The sequence below is a fragment of the Ambystoma mexicanum genome, chromosome 3p, assembly GCF_040938575.1.
Source record: "Ambystoma mexicanum isolate Mex_15411 chromosome 3p, UKY_AmexF1_1, whole genome shotgun sequence".
Taxonomy (NCBI): Eukaryota; Metazoa; Chordata; class Amphibia; order Caudata; family Ambystomatidae; genus Ambystoma; species Ambystoma mexicanum.
Window position 1 is genome coordinate 917,656,389 of NC_090925.1, and position 20,258 is coordinate 917,676,646.

Here is a 20,258-nt window from a genome sequence, read left to right on the forward strand (position 1 = left end):
ATGGAGGAGCAATCAAGGCCTAGCTTTTCGGGAGGTGATGCTGGCTGGTTCTTAAGTACAGTGTAGTCCCCGAACCCCCACAAAGGAATGTCCACACACTGTATTACAGAAAACACAGTCTTTATATAATTAATATTCAAAGGTATGTACACGATCACAATAACGCACTTTGTACTCTGAAGTCAACAATGATAAATATATATAATTCTAAAGTGGTACCACCAATGTTATCAAATCTCATTAAAGTGCATCAACAGTACGGTTAAAATGTCACACAGATCAATAACGAGGAAACCAGCAATAGAGATAGGAAGGAACGCAAGATGGTTGAAACAACAGGCAGATTTCTGACCCCCTACCAGTAGGTACAGTTCTGTGTGGAGATCCCCCCACCTGGGCAACCTGTAAATAAAGATATACAGCACAAGCCCAGTCCATATATTGTTCAATAGTCTTATTTCCTCCTATTAAGGTTTTACCCCCCCCAATGTACCTGGTGGAGTAGAGTTCTTGGAAGGCGCGTCGAAGGATCCTTCTTGAGTGACTCCCTTTAAAGCAGGAGCCACGGATCATCGAGAGGCGTCGAGGAACTCGGCGTTCAGCATCGAGGAAGCAACGGCCCTTCTTGAGTGCCCTCCCTTTAAGGCAGGAGTCTCGGGTCGTCGAACGTCCGATGGAGAACAGGTTGAACTACGGCGGTGAAGTGGCAGCTTCGTTCCTAGCGGTGCTCGTCGACGGCAGAGCATTGGCATCCTGTAAGGAAGAGGCGTGCGGGGCACCTCGGTGACGATAGTTCTGGACCGCAAAGAGAGGATGAAGAACTGTGGACCAGCAAGGGCGTCGAGTCATCGGCGTTTCTGTGGTCTTTAGGTGGCGGGAAACCCACCAGCGGATGCTCCTCGGCGCGTCAACGGTCGGGCCTTCTCCAGCAGGATAAAGCAGGCGGCGATGCAGATGAGAGCGTCCGATGATCAAATGAAGTTCTTAGGCAAACGGGAGCACGGCGGCTCCGGTCGGCGACGGCGGTTGTCGACAGTGGCAGACAACAGTCCGGGTGCTTCTCTTCGGGATTCCGCGGCAGTCCCTGTCTTTGGTCGGCAGCCTGTCGTAGGTCTGTCTACCAGGGAGCGTTGGCAAAGAGCAGCTGTGCACTATAGTCCCTCGTAGCTCGGGAAGAGGGCACCTTACCAGGTCCTCTCTGGGTCAGTCCTTGGAGACACAGCAGCTTTCAGATTGTGAAGGAGAGCAACAGCAATTCTTCTCTTCCAGCAGGGCTTCAAGGTCAAGCTTCAGTTACTCCAGTTACTCGTCGTTGTGGACTTCAGCTTCTGAACAATTTCCAGTGTTGAGAGGTCCCCAGATATACTATTCTGTCTCCCAACCACACTGCTAGGTCACACTCAGCAGCCAATCATCCAGAAGGGCATTCATGCAGTCAGTCAGCCAATCAGGCATGCAGTGCATTCAGGCCATCCTCCTCCCGCTCAGACATTCACAACAAGGAATGTGGATTGGGACAAGTACCCAGCCATTCAACACTACACACTGCATTCAGGCCAGTTTCTGGCAGGGCTGTCTCAGTCCTTGTCTCTCATACCAGAAACCAGACAACCACAACAAGAAGTGCATATTGGTCACAGACTCCATTCACCCAGGTCCCACCCACAGGAGGTACCCACAACATACAGTTACTGGGAAGGCTCCAGCTAGTCTGGTCGGGCCTTCACAACAACACCATATATGGCACTTCCATCCAACAGCCAGTCAGGGGGAAGGGACAGAGTCAGGGCCTCCCAGGACTTTGGGAAAACAAGGTAATAGGCAATAGAAAGCAAGAGGCCACAGGGGCCATTTTGTTTTCCATCAGGAATCAACTGATCCCAATGGCAGGGCAGGGGTATCCCAAAATGGAGGATACTCAGCGCACCTGTCAAAGTCAGCATGGAGCTGCCACCAGCCCATACCATGCTCTGCGGGCCACCCACAGGTGCCCAAAAACATTCACTAGGGGCACAAGGTTTTACCCCCACCCATGGGTGCCATAAGGGTATCCCACGGGTCTGTTCACCAAACCAAAAGAGAGAGAGCTGCACCGCCAGGAGTCCCACATGAACTCCTGCGCGGAAAATATGACCGAACACACGATAAAAATGCAGTAAAGAACAAGGATACGGAGGCCCTGTCCCTCCGATGCATTTTCAGCATCACACCTGGCGAGGATAAAACCCAGATGACTGACTTTTCTGTAGGGTATGGGAGCAGAATCCATCTTTTCCACAAACCTGTGGAGGCACCCAGTTTATTATTGAGGTACAAAATGATCCGAGGGTCATCCACATAGCAAATAAATGAAATCCTAAATTGAGAACGAGAGCGGTCAAACAGTAAAGATAAACATTAAACAGCAGTGGGGAGGGACATCAGACCGGCAGTCACCTATGGAGAGAGGATTAGGGGTTGAAGAGAAAGAGCTTAAGGCCACCGATTGTTGACATTATGAGATGAAAAGAAGTGAACCTGGATAAAACTGAGATGGCGATCCCCATGCTCGTCAGCTGAACCAAATGGATTTGATGCTCGATATTTTCAAGTGCTGCTGACACATGCAGCATAAGTAGTGCTCTGACACTGCTTCCACCAGTGGCCAGGTGGAGATCATGAAGTATGGCTACCAGAACTGATTCATGACCTGTCACAGGGTGGAAGCTCACATGAAAGCAGTTTGGCGAGCAAGGGTGAGGACAAGACGGGGCACTCATTAGAAATTATTGAGGCATTCAAGGGTGGGTTTTAAGTAATGGCACTAACATAGCTGATATACGGGGATCAGGAACTGAACCATATTGCGATGAGGCATTTATGATATTAGTAAAGCGGCCTGCCACTACATCCTGCTGTGAAAGCTGATTCGATTCCTGTGTTAATAGGATTGGAGCGAGATCTAGATTTGAGACAGGCCAAAAAAGAATTGAACTTATCTAGAGGGATAAAGAGAAAAGAGGTCTTTGAGGAGGCACAGATAGAAGCAGCAATAGACTGGGAGGAAATAGCACAGGAGACAGTGGCGGCAGGACTGGTAATGTTAAAGATACAATGCATGGCAATCCAATCACAGATTGATTCTCATCTTAAAGACTGAAGAAAGATTATCTGCTAGTTCCTGTGAAGGGATTGTGGTTACGGCTGTAGGAGTGGAGGAAGAATGTCCTTCAGGACTTCGAAGATCTCCTTTTGTGTGTTGGCTAATTGAGCAATAAAGGTAACTATTATAAGTCGATTTGGTTGCATTGATGTAGCACAAATAAATCTTAAGAGCTCATCTTTAGATTTCTCGAGTAGTGGCAAGATAACAAGGACACCAGAGATGTGCTTGATAACTAACTTCAATGTTGGTGTTTCTGTGTTATTCAGAACCACAGTAAAGACATTCTAAGTATAATGATAACATTTCCCAACATGACAACAAGGGTGATGCATTAGGTACTACAAGGAGGAAGATTAAAAAAATAGTAAAGATCGCCGGAGTCGGAAAGCCTATCGTGTGGTCTAGTCCTTTAGACAGACAGGGAAGTTTAAAAGCTGGATAGCTGGTGTTGATGAGGAGAATCTGCAACCGCAGAGCTGCGCGGTTACCTGCACCAGCTGAAACACTGACCCAGAGAAAGCAGTGTGCAATCCTGCTGGAGACGCTCTGACCAGCAGAAAGAGGAAACACCATGATTCTTTTTGGATCTTCCGGAAACAACTCAAAACACACCTCTTCACCCAAAGCCTAAGTAACTAAGTAATTCTATCAGAACACCTCGTCATCCCCCCCTCCTGCTCTTCACGGAATGTGTACTCTTTGTTAGTTATTATGGCCATGTCCTCTTTCTGTAATATCTCTTTCATGCGTAATGTCTGTATTTTACCTACCTGTGCAACAATTATGACATCCTCATTCTGTAAGAAAGTGCACGGATGCCTTTGAGCATGGCACGCTCAGTAAGCTTCAAAATAAATAAATAAATAAATACCATGCAGGGGACGCCCAGTATGGGACAGAAAGGCAGTGGTGAGGCGGAGCCAGTGCAACAGTGGCGCTGTGGAGACATAAGAGCCCACTGAGCCTCCAAGCAACCCCGAACAAAAGCAAAGAGGAGCGAAAAGCACATCGCCACCCTGCAAGTCCATTGAAGGACAGAGTGTTTCCGGGTGGCTTGAAAATGTGTGCTGTCACATAATAAAACTGAAATAGCTAAGCAAATGAAGTGAAGAGGCAAACTGCTATAATAGCCATACCACAAACAAGTAAAGCACAGTAACAAACATGTTATTAAACCCATACCTCAAGAAAATAGAAAGACACCAGAGAGAAAGTGAATGACAAAATTCCAAGAGAGTAAGAGTGAAAGAGTATTCTGTGAAAAAGGGAGAGTATTCACAAAAAAAGAAGAGACTTTCCGGTTTGCAAGTATATCCCGCATACACATATAAGAAACGCTAACAAGGCAGCTAACAAGGCAACATACAATGGACAGAGTGTATTAACAATTAAGGCTAAAGTAGTGAACTACCAAGAGGGGAAGTGTGAGCAAAAGCACCTTATTACAGAAAGCCCTGGCAGGAGATTATACCAGGCATTACAAGCGTGTATTGTCAAGAAGTCCTGTCAGGAGAGAATACCAGGCAGTTACAAGTCTATGTTTGCAGGAAGCCTGGCAGGATAGTATACCAGGTACGTACAGTATACAAAGAAAGTCCTGGTAGGGAAGGAAAAATCGAGGAGCCTGTAAGAACAACAAAAAGGTAGTGCTAATCCCAGAGTCTAAGTAGCAAATCCCTGGAAAGAAAATACACCAGGTGTTCTGACAAGACAAAAGGGCCAAACAACTTTTGAATATGATTTTGTTATATATCAAGAGGAAAACCAAGAACGGTTATTTGTAAGAAAACGTGAAGAAGAATCCATGGGAAAGGAGGTATGCTCTGGAGCAAGGAGACATATTCTTGAGAGAATTTGTGTTGGCATTAACGATTTATTTACCTGTTTGAACATTTCTAGAACACTGGAGGCCAAAGGCATTATCCTTTTCACCTTAGAGTTAATTTCTTTAGAATGTGAGGGTGTTTATAGTACTTTAGACACAGGACAGTTTTGTTTTATACTTTCTGACACTGACAGATCCTTCGTTTTGAGTTCAGGTAGGTAAACACCTCTAGTGCAGGGACAGTAAGGAGTTTTCCTAACCCCTTTTTATTTATCAATAAAAGTCTTTAACCAAAACCATGTATAACTTGTGTCCGAGTTTCATTCCTTACTCCTCACAGGCGCCAGTAATGCCAGTATTGAGGGGTTATCCATAGGGGAATATGTTGTTTCATCGAATCCGCTATATTGAGAAACAACATATACCCTCATTTTGAATTTGGGGAAGTCGCCACTAATAGATAGAGGGAAAAGTATACATTTGGTCAAGGGGCAGAAGGTGGTGCACAGGTGGTATGGAGGGTAAAAAGGGAGAAGAAAGAAAAGGAGGGAATTTGAAGAACAGGATGGACTAATCCAAGATTTCGTGAAGCAACACAGAACCATCAATACAACCAGAGAGTCCTGAGAAGGGAATTGGATTTTGTCTAAACTACATTCTGCATGAGTTGATGAGGGGATGAATAAATCAGTTACTTAAGTGTTCCTTAAAAACTAGAACTATGCTTCCACCCGTTTGGTCAGGTATGTCATCATGAACATAATAATAAGCTTAGGAAATAGCTTGAACTATAGCCAGGCTGGTGGAGGGTTTAAAATGGGAAATAAAAGCATTAACAGTCATTGAGAATAGCAATACATTAACAACAGGTTACCCAGCCACAACGTCAACAGTACGTGCCTGCACTCTTATTAATCTGGCACCTAGGGCAAAGGCAAATGGTCAGGTGGTACAGCGGCCCAGTCAGGATCCTATTCCTGATGAAAATCCATTGGCACATTTAATCATATTGCATCTGAACTGTGAGCCTTGCTTCAAAGAAATTGTTAGGGCAGGGGCCAAACGTTGCAAATGCTACATTTATATACCTTTTTATGTTTTCTTTCCAGATTTTTCGTTGATATGTACCAGAGTATCCTTGCTATGGTACTGGCAACTGAGGAGATCAACCAAAATCCCAGCTTGCTGCCCAATGTGACACTGGGTTTCAGAATCTTTGACTCCTGTTACTCAGAATCTCTGGCAGCTCAGGGCACCATGTGGCTTCTTTCAGGAGTGGGAGACACCATCCCAAACTACAGCTGCCAGCACCCACTCAAGATGGCTGCTATCATTGGAGATTTGCGCTCATCCTCATCGGTTCAAGTGGCTCGAATGTTAGGCCTCAGCCGGATTCCCCAGGTAAATCATAAGCAATACAATTATAATGGCTATATTTCATTGAAGATGTTTAACAGAAAATAATATGATGGTTTTCTGAGATGCATCGAATTCAAAGCTTGAGTAAAATCTTTTCAGTAAAGTTTCTGGAGTCAATAAATACTACTCAAAGTATTTTGACCATATACTAGATTCCTGCAAAACAGAGACATTTAAAGGTTTTGGGCCAAGCAGGGCCACTGACATTTGGGGCCTGTCCCACACCATTCAGGTTCATGGGTTCACTTTATACCTATGCCTGATCCCACTACCACCAGCAAAAGCAACCCCAAAACATAACCACTGACTCCCTAATACATTTTCTCTTTTATTGCTTCTGCTTTTTCATTAAATAAATGGTTTAATATTTGTGTTTTCTTTGGTTTGAGTATTTAGAATTTTTACTTTAACCCCTATATGTGCAGAGGCGTATTGCAGTGTGAATGTTTATTTTGCTTATCTTTAGTAATACATTTCAAAAACTTGTTTTTAGTTCTTCGCTAGCATTCCAAGGCCCTGATTTCTTACCAGTAATCTTCATTACTAACAGTTATAATATTTTGATTTGAGTCCACACACATTTGAGTCCACACACAGACAAGCCTCAGCTGGCCATAAATAGTTCCCTTGGGACACACTGGGCATCATCACGAGTCTGGTGGTAACCCTTAAATGCGGCAGTAGCGCTATTACCGCTGCATTTAAGGGTCCGCCAGGTCATGGCTTTGGCAGATTTCCTCCCAGCTCTGAGCTGGGGGGAAATCAGCGGCAAATTTGACGATTTTCGGGGCGATTACCTCTGGCGGGAAATCCACCCGCGGTAATAGTGCGAATTTTCCCCATTGGGCCCAATGGGGAATGAGGAATTCCCGAATGGGCCCAATGGGGAATGGGCAATAACCCTTCCGCCAAACCCGTGATCCAGCGCTAATAGCGCCAGGGGGTTTGGCGGTAGGGCTAATAGCGCCGGCGTTACCACCCAACTCGTGATGAGGCCCCCTGTCTCCTCAAGAGGCATAAAGAGGAACTTAACTGCGTGACATCAACAAGTACTCCCATCAGAACACATAACAGAGAATACAGTATAGGAGGAGCTAATGAAGACTACCAATAACAACTAGGGCTACCATCCTCAGTCCTTCATTCTGTATTTGAATATTTGTATATATGTAATTGGGGCTGTAGAGCACAAACCTAGCTAGGAAGCAACAGAGTTCTGTACAAGTAATTTAAGCTTAACAAAGGTTGGTGAAATGAGAGGTCACAGATTGGAGTGATTTCCTTGTTAATGTTATTGAATTACAAGGATTCTTTGGGCGGCTAAATCAAGGTGGTATCCTGGCTCCAACACACTTTCAGGTATATATATATTCAATAAAAAAACTTTGTCAGAGGGACGTTATGGTTACAAGTAAAACTGAAAAACCTCAGAAATTTGTCAGTTATGGTAAGCTAAGCAACCATAACTCGTGCCACCCCGGTGCACTGCTAAGACTAACTCCCAGGACATCAAAGATGACGTCACAAGTAGTAGGCTGTCTTCCTCCACATCATCTTCTTCAACCAATACTGTAACCACACAGCCTACTTCTGTGGGACACAAAATCCCACAAGCTACCTTGCAAGCGATAAAAGAGGGTGTTGATCCATATCTTTCGAAGACAACAGTCCTCTGTATATACCGCAACATATACCCTTTCAAACCTATCCCACTTTCGAATAACTCTACTCTACCACATAGCCGGTCCCAGGTGGACATGGCCACTTTAACCCCATTTTTCCTGACCTTATACCATGACCCGGACAATCTGGCCACTGCCGATGGCCACAGGCTATACCTCAGTCACCAAAGGTATATGACTATTTTTTGGACCTGCATTATGACACTAGTCAAAAAATAAAAACAGGCACATTAGTAAACTATGCTTTCAAGTCCTTGCCAATGCACCTTACACGAGTTTTCTTGAAATCCGCCCATGTTTTATTTTTTCAAAAGTGTCAAAATATAGGTACATACAATAGTCAAATAACTTGGCCCCCACTTGACAAACTCCATTTAGGCTTTACACAAACATTCAAGGTTGGGTCTATAATCTTTCTGAAAACTTTTGTCCACATTTGTCAAATGGCAATAACGTTATAAGTCATATAAAAATGTTGAGACCACCCTCTAATTTCACCCCCTCTTGAGAAAATCCTACCAAACATTATAAAAACATTTGTATCTAGATTTAAAATCGTTTTGCAAACTGTTGTGCAGATTTGTCAAAAGGCACCACATTCATAAGCATTTACAATATTTTGGGACCCCCTCTCTAATTTTGCCCCATCTTCACAGAATCCCACCAAACTTTGCAAAACCTTTCAGAACCAGGTCTAGAATAGAATTCAAAAATGACATGCAGTTTCATTGAGTGGTGCCAAAGTTATAAGCCAGCCAAGAATTGCTTTTCACCAACCCTCTAAGTGTCCGCGAACTTCACAGGACTGTCCGTGAACATCCAGACCGTTCGTGGACTTTTACGGTGAAAAACACCTGTTTTTTTTAGTTCTTATGGCCATATCCCATCCTCATCACCCCTAACCACCCCAGAGATTGTTTAATAAGTTTGACAAGCGCAATGTTGTGTTTTTTTATATGATTTTACCGCGATGTCCGCGGACACCGGCCGCTGACCGCGAATCCAACATGGCAGGCGTTTCCAAAAATCTGACACACTTCCCATTTTTTATTGACCAATCACTCGGTGCATCCCATGTCCACGGACATTACATGGCCCTCTAGACCAATCGGATGCCCGTCCGTGGACCAAATAGGGACGTGAGTCAGGGGACCAAACCCAGATATCACTAATTTCTTTTCTTTTGCTCTACCTTTTGGGGGTTTTAAAACACCAAAAGCCGGTACCACAGTAACGGGTGTCTTTCTCTATCCTGCTTATCAGCGTAGACATGCTCTGTGTACCATTGACATCTGCTGCAACACACTCTGGCTATTGTTCATGGTCTTACGATTCCTTCCACGGAGGCTTTACAGGTCTTAGTCGAAAAGGGAAAGGTCGCTTCTCCCCTTGTCACCCTCTCAGTTCTCCCCGCCTTTCTCCTCCTCTTGAACTGCCGTGCTTGGATAGCTGTCTTGTTGTGCGGTCTGTCTTGCTCGTATTGTGCTCTCGTGATCCACCTTTTATCCCTGTGGGGTAAGAAAAGGGCCATCAGGTGTGTGTGATACTGGTCAATGGCCTGACTCTGCCTGACACTTGTGTCGGAACATGACAGGTAAACAGCTCTAGGGTTAGTCCGGTGTCTTACATGGTGGGAGAAAGTGTTTGTGTTGGAAAAGGGGGAAGGGGTGTCATGAGAAATTATATTCTTTGTACTAGGGGGATTGGTATATCCAGAAGGGTGAGATTGGTAGGGTTTGTGAAACAAACGGGAATGACCGGGATTATTGTCATGAAATGAACAGGGGGGATTGTGGGAATGGTAGTGTTTTGTCTGAGCAGATTGGGAGTGCGGAAAATAACAATCAGAGGGACGGGAAGGAGAATGACTGGCAGTATTTGGGTAGTTTCTGAATGTACAGGGTTTGTGGATCCTAGTGGATTTGGGCAAGAAAGATGCGATGAGAGGAAGGGAGGCAGATGTCGTACAGCCTACGCAAGCCTCAGAGACTCCGTCCTCCTCACCTTCCTGTTCAGTATAATACAGTGTCTCACCTGGGGCATTTCTCCAAGCACATCCCCAAGTTCCCCCATCCAGGTGATCCCTTCTCGCTCTTTCGTCCCCAGGGTTGGGATCTGACCATGTTTGGCCACTTGAATAAGTGATTCTCGAGGTCCGCTTGGGAGAATACCGCCTGGTTTCTCACAGTCATGACCCAGACAATCTGGCTACTGGCCATGACCATGAGGGACGACCAATGGGGATAAAGTGGCCATGTCCACCGGGGACCAGCTATCTGGTAAAGATTTTCAAAATTGGTTTGAAAGGGGAAAAAATGTGCTTGTGGTAATATAGTCATAGGGCCTCATTACGACCCCAGCGCTAAACCATGGTGCTATTAGCACCATGGTCCATGCCGGGGTCCGCCATGGTGAATGGCAGAATTACCGCCCCATTCCAAGGTTGGCGGGGCGGTAATTCCCCATTCACCATGGGCCCTTCCCCATTCCCATTTTTGCCCCATATGGCTCAATGGGAATGGGGAAGGCGCTAAGTACGGTGCCGCAAATTGCGTACTTAGCACCAAGGTCCCTTTGCGGCACCCTACTTTAACGGCTTGAAAAACCAGCTGTTAAGGTCGGGTCCCGCAAAGGTACCTCGTAATCAGGCGTTAAGGGTTTAACGGCGCCGACACCTTTTACGGCGCCGTTAAACCCTTAACGCCAGGGTCGTAATGAGGCCCATAGGGTTCTCTCTTCGCCTTCTGCATGCTGCCATGGAAAGGGAAGAGGGGCTCTGTATGGAGCCCTGCCTTCCCTTTCCATGATGACCATCTTGGTCAGTGATGTCATCAATGACATTTGTGATGTCATATTTTATGTCCTGGGTGTTAGTCTTAGCAGTGCACGGTGGTGGTGTGAGTTATGGTTGCTTAGCTTACCAAAACTGGCAAATTATATATATGTGTGTGTGTGTGTATGGCTGTAAGGGTTAACTCTATGAACTGCATAGGCAGTATCTGCAAACCTTATGCAGATAGCGTTTTCATGTCAATGAGGCCCATTTAACTGCAACGCAGACTGGTAACAGTGAGTGAATTGTGTGAATTGTGTGGGGATAATAAATTGATGATAAGCTATTAAAAAATGATTCTTTGATTTTGAACTTCAGCACCTCTAAAGGAAACCCAATTGTGGTGCCTGGGAATCACTTTAAATGTGTTCAAGGACTATAGCTAGCTGCATGTTCTAAGTTTAAAGTTGGAAGCCTTTAGGGGACCACGTGGCCCGGAAGCACTAATATTAATGGTGGCACTTTGCCATTTTGAGAGGAAGTATGGCGGTTTCTCAAAGAATCCATAACAGTATGGTGATACGATGTTATTCCTAGACACGTACCAGCATTATTATTTGTGCCACAATTTGGTTCCCCTTTAAAGGGATAATTAATGCAACGATGAGTTTGAAATGTGGCAGAAATGACTTGATTTGTGATACCAGATCCTCATTTGAAGTTGGAGCTCGATAATTAGTAATTAGTATGGTTGGCAGAATTTTGAACATGGGCAAAATTGAAAATGTTCCTATTAGTCAATGACTGGTTAAACTTTTCTTTTTAAATCACAAATTGTTGTTTTTGTTTTTGTATCTAATAAAGTTGTTTTACGTGTACAAAAATGTTATGCAAATTTCTTTAACTTTAACTACGCTAAGAGTGCTAGCCAGCCATATGACTGAGTGATTGAGTATATGACTGAGTGGATATGAATAGCGGAGTGGGTGACAGGTGTCCTACCCCTTTTTTCACTCCCCTAACCGTACTCCTATAAATTTGATTGCACCACAATCATTTGTATATGCATTTTATTGACCAAATAAAATACGTATACATTTTTTATATAAGGCTGATAAGAACCCCAAATACATTAAATATACATTTTACATAAATGTAATATTAATTTGATAAGAACACCAATAATTTGGATATAAATGTAAAATGTATTTTATATAAATGTAATATAAAATGGATAAGAGCTTAGGGGCAATAAATAGGTATATGTCTATGGGCAGTTCTGAGGCTATGATTCTGCTCGACTGGGGTTTATGACGTGGATATATAGCTGTTTTGTAGGCCTCCGAAACATGTGCACTCTTCTCACTTCCCACTTCCCAGGGGCTATTCGACAAGGTATCCAGGAAACTGCAATTATGAATGGCTACAGTTATGACAAGGGGAAAACAGCCCACAGATGTTCTGGTGATTCAACTGATAGTTATACACCTTATTGTCTTATGGTTCTTGATGCAATGGAAGACTCGCAGGATATGATGGCGGAACAGGAAGCCAGATAGTTTGGTGAGAGCATGGCTATACTTTCTGTCAGCAACAAGCCACTGATTAGTGCCACAGCAATGAGGAATCTGGAAATGGCTACCTGAGATAACAATGTGGTTCTCGAGCAGCCAATGGGTGTAGAACCTGTGCAATCATCGTCAGGCAAACTGGACTCTGAAGACAGCGGATACGAGTCCATGGTCATGCAGAATTATGGCGTTATGGTGATGGAGAGTGGCTCCACCGCACTGGGACTTCAGAAAAAAACCAGGGGCCAATGTGGACTGGATATCGGACAGCATGCCAACTGGTGGTTATATTTTTAAAGCATACTTTGGTATTTGTAGGAGTTGACAACTAGCTATAGTTAAAACCATTAATTTCTGTTTTATTTACAGTCTCAAACTGATAAAGTGGATGGCATTAAGGAGAGCCATGCTGTAGCAGGGACTATCAATATTTATTGTGTTTGTTGTTCAAATCAAATTGAAAACCCGGGGAAACATGATAATAGCCTGTGTAAGGATTGTATTTCGCTAATGGAGAAGGAGAGCCAAGCTGTAGAAGATACTATGAATATTTTTGTGCTTGCTGTTCAAATCAAATTGAAAGCCTGGATGATCAGGATAATAGTCTATGTAAAGAATGTATTTTGCTAATGGAGACCGATAGCATTAAAGACAATGCGGACACATCAGCTGTGACCTGGATTGATATCCTAGCTACTGAGGGCTTCACAGTGATAGTGGTGAAAACGTGTTTATAATAACACTTTCACAGATGGTGCTCTAGTCATAAAATTAACAATCCACAACAGGATGCTCATAAATGTTTGGAAATATCTCATACAGATAATTTGCTATGTAATTGACGTTGAGCCATAACCTCCTTGTAGGAATGGTACGCTTAATACAGTCACTAACCCATCTAAGGGTTGATAAGAAGGGTCAGAACTATGGATATCTAAAATGTTGTGGGCTATGCAATTGGAGAATAACCGCCGTTTGAAAATGAAGCAGTTCAAACTGGGGTGTCCTTTGTGTGTTAGAAACATCATTGAGAAAACAGTTTACAAGTTGGGGGATAAAATTTATCAAAGCCAGTACAGCCGAGCAAAGTGCGTGGTGCCCCGTAAACTGACTTATGAAGATTGAGAATATAGATAATTCATATCTATTTACGTTTATTAACAGGAAATAAAACATGAACACTTGAATGCTGCTGTGTGTATGAAGTCATTTCTGATACGGCAGAATTTGTAACCAAAAGGTTCACTGTACAACATCTAATAACCTGAACTATTTAATGTGAATAAAATGTGAATGAAATTGATGTTTTAATTGCTAATAAAAATCTATTGTTTATAAAACCTATTTGTGTCTTTATGTTCAGCAGTCATGGGGTGAACATGTCCGGTGTAAACCTGTCGAAAATATTTTACAATGAAGAGGGTGTAGGTAGTTGAGAACCGATGGTGAAAATGTGTCAAGGGCCGGTGTCAAGATGTGGCACTCTTAGCAGGAGGCCTACGCGCTACACAAGCTGGCCCGAAAACACTTTAAACAACAAATGATCTTGGTATCTGACATCCATCAACAAGGGCAGGCAGATATTATGGACTTGAGCCAGTTCAGAGGAGACAACAACAGCGTCTGCTATATTCTAGCCATGATTGTCCTATGAAAATATGCCTATGTTGAGGCTTTAAAAAACAAGATGGGGCAGAGTGTAGCGATGCCTTTAAAATGCATATTTAATAGTTGACGAGTACCTGCTCGACGACTGGTTAGGGGGATAGCTCAGGGGCAACACGTTTGTCTTGGAAGCAAGACAATGCTGCGCAACACAGGTTAATATCATGATCCCATGCTTAGAAACCTATATCTGGTATTAAGCGTGTTAAAAAAAACAATTTTAATTATAATAACAAACAGACACTTGTAATGAGTTTTAAAATAAAACAATACAGGGTGCATTACTTCATAACGCACTCTGAAGTTGAAGCCTCTATTGTAGAACATTTTATAGACACTTTTAAAACATGCCTCTGGCATTTCTGCACAGCTGAAAACACCTTTAGATATTTGGACGAGTTACACGCATTTATAAATGTGTATAACACCATGAATAATAGATATATTAAAACTAACCCTGCAGCTGTAACACCCCACAATTCCTTGAAGGTTTTCAAACAATTGTACGGCAAAATACTTTTGAAAAAGAAGACACAGGTGCCCCTTGAAAAGAGGATCATGTACAGATCTCGAAACTCAAGTCTCTCTTTGCAAATGGGTATGAGCAGAACTGCAGCGATTAAATCTTTTTTATAATCGAGTAGCTCTCTGGGAGGGTCTATATATATGCAGACTAATCGATTGCTTAGGGAAGGCTGTTCAAGGTGTTTTGTATAGAGAGGAGATCCAGAAAGTCAGTAAAGACCAACAGCAAGTCTATAGAGTAGACAAAGTTATAAAGAGTAAAGGTTGTGGAGCTAAGAAGCAATATCTAGTCAAATGGTTGGGCTATCTCAACAAATTCAACAGTTGAGTGGATGTTGGCTCACTAGATGACATGGGTGTGTAGCGGGAAAGTCATGGAGTCTACACCATTTTACATTATGTTCACCATCAATGCTTCAGCGGGTACTCTCACAGAGAACAAAATATCCAACTTTACTGTGAAGCTGGCCAAACCAGTAACTTTGAAAGGACAATGGACTGCGGATCTCACAGAAATTCAGTACGTCCACTTGTGGGATACTTAAGGTAACGTGGAAGCCACGTTTATAAAAAAATGAACAAACCCTCTGCTGTTCTCACCAGGCTGGTTCAATTAGGGGTATTACCCAGATATACACAGCCTTGTCAGAAGCATCGACAGAGCCATATCGGTCAATACAGAGTATGGTGATACGATGTTATTCCTAGACACGTACCAGAATAATGTTTTTCTGCAGGGCCCAGACGTGTCTGTCCTGTTTTCAACAACGGGGAGACTGCATAACATACTGAAAAACGTGCAACACATTAGAAGTGAAGAAGAACCACAGGACAATACCAGCACGGATATAAACAGGGGTTTTTACAGCTTAATGCTTCACAGCGATATCGTGGCGTATCAAAGGGTGGGTAATAGCTATGTGTTGTTGCTTAGAACCGTGGATATTAGATGAAACAACAACAATATTGTGAACGTTCAATACAGCAAACACGATTATGTCCCAGTGTGTAAAAAACATTTCAACACTGTCAACATACAGATAAGAGACGATGAAGGCCAGTTTGTATCATTTAAATATGTACAAATCTGGCTGTGGCTGCACTTCAGACCGCTCCAGCTGAAAGACTAATAAAACAGTGTTACAATGGCTGTGGTGAGGAACAATGGAGACCCCATGGCTTGATATGATATGATATGATAGGTTATTTATAACGCGCTTAATACCCAGAGGGTTCTAAGCGCGGAGCCGGGGATCGAACCTGTGTTGCTCTGTGTCGTCTTGCTTCCTAGCAGAGCCCTTTTGCCTTTAAGCTATCCTCCCTTAAATGGAATATTACGGGAGCCCCTTAATGTATGGAGCACGGCTCGGCAGTATCTTTAGAAGTCTCTTCAGACGTGTGAAGCCCTTCCTACACCACGGCTTCAACTGAGCTAAACCACACGTGAAAACAGCGGCCACCAATATTGCAAAAGTCATCATGGGGATTGTGACAATGGCGGTTGCCAATCGTCTCGCTAAACAGGAAAGGATGGTCGGGACGGATCAGGATTCATTTATAGACCAAGTAGGAGTGTTAGGAGGAAGAAGTCCCCATCCCATCTGCATTGCCCACCGAAACCCTCCAAGAAAAGAAGCATGAGGGCACGCCGGAGACAGCCAAGTAAGAAGAAGAAGTACATTATCCCTAAAAGACACAAGGGCAGTGATATTTCTTAAAGAACAATGGCCTTCTTACACTGATCCTCTGGGGAGTGTGTGAAATCAGCGTACCCCGACCCAGACTAGTATAGAAAACAGTATTTTCATGGTTGTCTTGCCTCTGGTAGTGCTATCGCCACTAGCTCCCATAGAACCATACAACTCTTTGTATTGGGATCGACTGACATGTATCTGGATTTGAACTATATGTTGCTGCATCTAACCTGTAAAATAACAAACGCTGACAGCACCAACATCATGGCTGCCGCACGAGTGGAGGCCACGATTGCATACACCATAGCCACCATGTTCAACCAGGTGGATGTGACACTGATCGATCGAATGTTAACCCGGAGTGACAATATGTACGCCTATATGGCCTATACAGAGAGCATATTAAAATATGGCCCCTGTTGGCCTGGAAAGGCAGCTCCCGGACGGTGTGAAGACAGAGATCGAATAGAGAGCAGGAGGGCATTCCAGTGGTTTGGGGCAAGAAGGGAGAACAATCATAAATGAGAAGGGGCGCAGGGAGGGTGAAGAACAACCAGAAGAAAAAGAGATTCAAAGCGAAAGGAACGAGAGCTGAAGAATAGAAAGAAACTGAGGAGAAGAGATAGAGGGGAGCAAGACCGTAGAGACTCTTAAATGCTAAGCAAAGAAATCAAAAAGTCAGGCTTCAAAGGTCAGCCACTGCAGATAATGCAAAGCAGTGGAAATGGAGTCCTAAGGAGAAAGAGTGCAAAGAACGCAGATCGAGGAGTGATGAATAGAGCAGACTGGAGTAAGACGATAAGCACGAAGACCAACTAATAGTCAAGAACAATACAATACATGGGAGAACACTTAGAACAAAATTAGTACTTTGGGAGCATGAAAAGTTAAGAACCGGCGGGGGTTTGAGGATATTGATATTGAAGAGTTGGTTGACATGGAAAAATCCAGGAAATGCCATGCCGCCAACAGCACACTACATAGGAGCACGAAATGCCATGCTACCAACAGTACACTGCATAGGAGCAGGGAATGCCATGCCAACCAACAGCACACGACATAGGAGCAGGAAATGCCATGCCCCCAACAGTACACTACATAGGAGCACGAAATGCCATGCCACCAACAGTACACTACATAGGAGCAGGAAATGCCATGCTGCCATGCCACCAACAGTACACTACATGGAAGCACGAAATGCCATGCTACCAACAGTACACTGCATAGGAGCAGGAAATGCCATGCCACCAACAGCACACGACATAGGAGCAGGAAATGCCATCCCCCCAACAGTACACTACATAGGAGCACGAAATGCCATGCCACCAACAGTACACTACATAGGAGCAGGAAATGCCATGCTACCAACAATACACTGCATAGGAGCAGGAACTGCCATGCCACCAACAGCACACGACATAGGAGCAGGAAATGCCATCCCCCCAACAGTACACTACATAGGAGCACGAAATGCCATGACCCCAACAGTACACTACATAGGAGCACGAAATGCCATGACCCCAACAGTACACTACATAGGAGCGCATTATATTATTTTCATGTGGCTGCTACCACAGCCTATCGATGGCAGTGAGAGTCACTTTAAATCAAAACATGAATCGCTTCATGTATATGATTTAAAGTGACCATTATGGGCATAGATATGTTGTGGCAGCAGCTTCACGCACGAGATTGGCTAACTATCTATGCCAGGAAGGGTCACTTTAAATCACATACATGAAGGCTGAAGCGCTTCATGCATATAAGTGACCATAACTGGTATAGATAGGACAGCCTGTCAACACCAGTAATGGTCGCTTTAAATCACATGCAGACAGACACATTTTTATATTATTACAAAACGATGTGTAGTTCTGTACTTATTTACTAACATAAACACTGAACCTGACTTAAGCTATAAACATACCAACCCTAGTCATCATCTCTGTGTTTAATCTACACAATGAACCAAACTGAGTACCACACCAGGAGACAGACAATATATAATAAAACACTTAAAACGAGCATGCACAATTACTTTACTTTCAGGTTTTCTTGCCTCTATAGCTGGGCTCTGCACCCTTTGGCACAGCAGAAGTGTTGTACACCGATTCCCATGATCCCTTGCTATCGATTATACTGACTAGGGATGAGGAGGGGTGGTGTAGTTCAAAACATCTGGAGTCCCAAACGTTGCAGACCCCTGTTCTATAGATATCACACTTTCAAAATGAGTATGTGCTTGCACATTTATTGCCAAACAATACAAAGCTAAGAGGTACAAAACCTAGAGCTTGGCTTCCCTTTTCGTATGATCCAGCTACCAACGAACCACGACCTGAGTAGGTGCATTGTTAATTAGTACCCAGCGAGGGGGGGGGTGTGGTGGCCTCCCAGCCAATGGGGAGGCTCAGAATGCGGGCATTACCACATGGTAATCCTGCTGCCCTGAGCCTCCTCATGGCCGGCGGCCACCATCCCCCTTCGCCGGGGAATCAGGTAAGTCTTCTGCCACCCTCACCCCTCTGCCCCCATCCACAGAATTCCCATCCGGCACTCCCACCCCCACTTACCTTTTTTTTTGTCAATTTCGAGAGCTGAAGCTCTGGGAAAACTTCAGTCCCCAGCGCATCTGCTCCCAGTCTGCGACAGGCCGTCATTGACAGGAAGAAGGGACTACATGTAGTCCCTTCTCCCTTCCCATGATGGCCATTTTGTTTCTTTATGGTTTTCCATATTTTTCAATGGTCACCATGGAAAGGGAAAACGGACTTTGTTTTCCCTTCCCCGGCGGCCATTATTTTTACACTTTTTTTTCTGTTCCAAAACGCCAGAGCGTTTCAGAACAGACATTAAATAAAAATGCCTTTAGTACCCCGGTCTAATGGGCCGGGGTACTAATAGCAATAAGCCCCTCGACTGCAGGCCATTACCACATATGGTAATGTGCCCGGGGCCTTCGTAACTATGGGCCCCGGGGGCATTACCTTATGCAGTAATCGCCCGCAGTGTCGGGGCTTATTGCCTAAATATGAACTGTGGGAGGTAATAATCGCCAAGAATCATGGCATTACATGTGAATTCAGTGAAATGGGCACTTGCTCACGTGGTGCACAATTCAGAATTCCAAATCATCTTCACAACCATTGTGCTACAAGTCATGCAAGTGCAAAATCGATGTTCACTAATATAATAAAGAATCCAGCATTTGCTTCTACAGAAGAGAGCTCCTGGAGGTGTTGTGGTGCATACACTTTAGCACACACTCATGATAGTTGAGACATATGTGATAATGTTGGCTGAGATATTTCCTAACCCATTTCCAGTGTGCCCTTGAAGAGCAGATTGCTTGGACTTACTGTTAGCAGTTTCATCAGTGGTGGTATTGCCACCACTGTCCCTGGACCTAGTATGATAGCAACCTCGTCTGTCAACTCCCCCCTCCGCTTACTTGTTTTTTTTTCCTCCCCGCCACCCCCCAGCATTATCTGAAATGTCATCAGGCCTAGTATGATAGTCACTTGTTTTGTTCCTCCCCTCCCTTTCGGCACCCCTGTCCCTCACCTTTTGTTTTTCTCCGGCTTTATGAGAAATGTCGCCAGGCCTAGCACGGTAGTCGCCTGTCTGTTTCCATTTCCTTCCCACTCTCCCCCTCCCTTCCTTATCTATGTCTTAGCTCTTGCACTATCTGAAATGTCGTCAGGCCGAGTACGATAGTTAATTTCACATCCTTACTGTTCATGGCCTGTAAGAATGTGATTGTATTTTCCCTTGTTCCATACCTTTCCTTGAAGCTCTTTGAAACACATTATGTCTAGGAGCTATATAAATAAACTATCATATCATATACATTTGTTGTTGCTTGGCTTGATTCATCTTGGTTGTAATGCCATCCATGCTGACAATCAGTACCGTATCTCTGTGATTGTGTTTTTTTTTCAGGTCGGGACATGGTCAGT

General features: G+C 44.0%; 1 protein-coding gene across 1 annotated transcript in view; it reads left to right on the top strand.

Annotated features, from left to right (window-relative positions):
- The first annotated feature begins 673 nt into the window (after nt 1-673).
- Nucleotides 674-20,258, top strand: part of LOC138580006 (extracellular calcium-sensing receptor-like) — a 114,175-nt gene continuing 94,590 nt past the window's right edge. Inside the window, exons 1-2 of the mRNA XM_069650236.1 lie at nt 674-783; nt 6,080-6,371. Coding sequence (XP_069506337.1) covers nt 674-783; nt 6,080-6,371 — 402 coding nt within the window. The remainder of the gene's footprint in view (nt 784-6,079; nt 6,372-20,258) is intronic.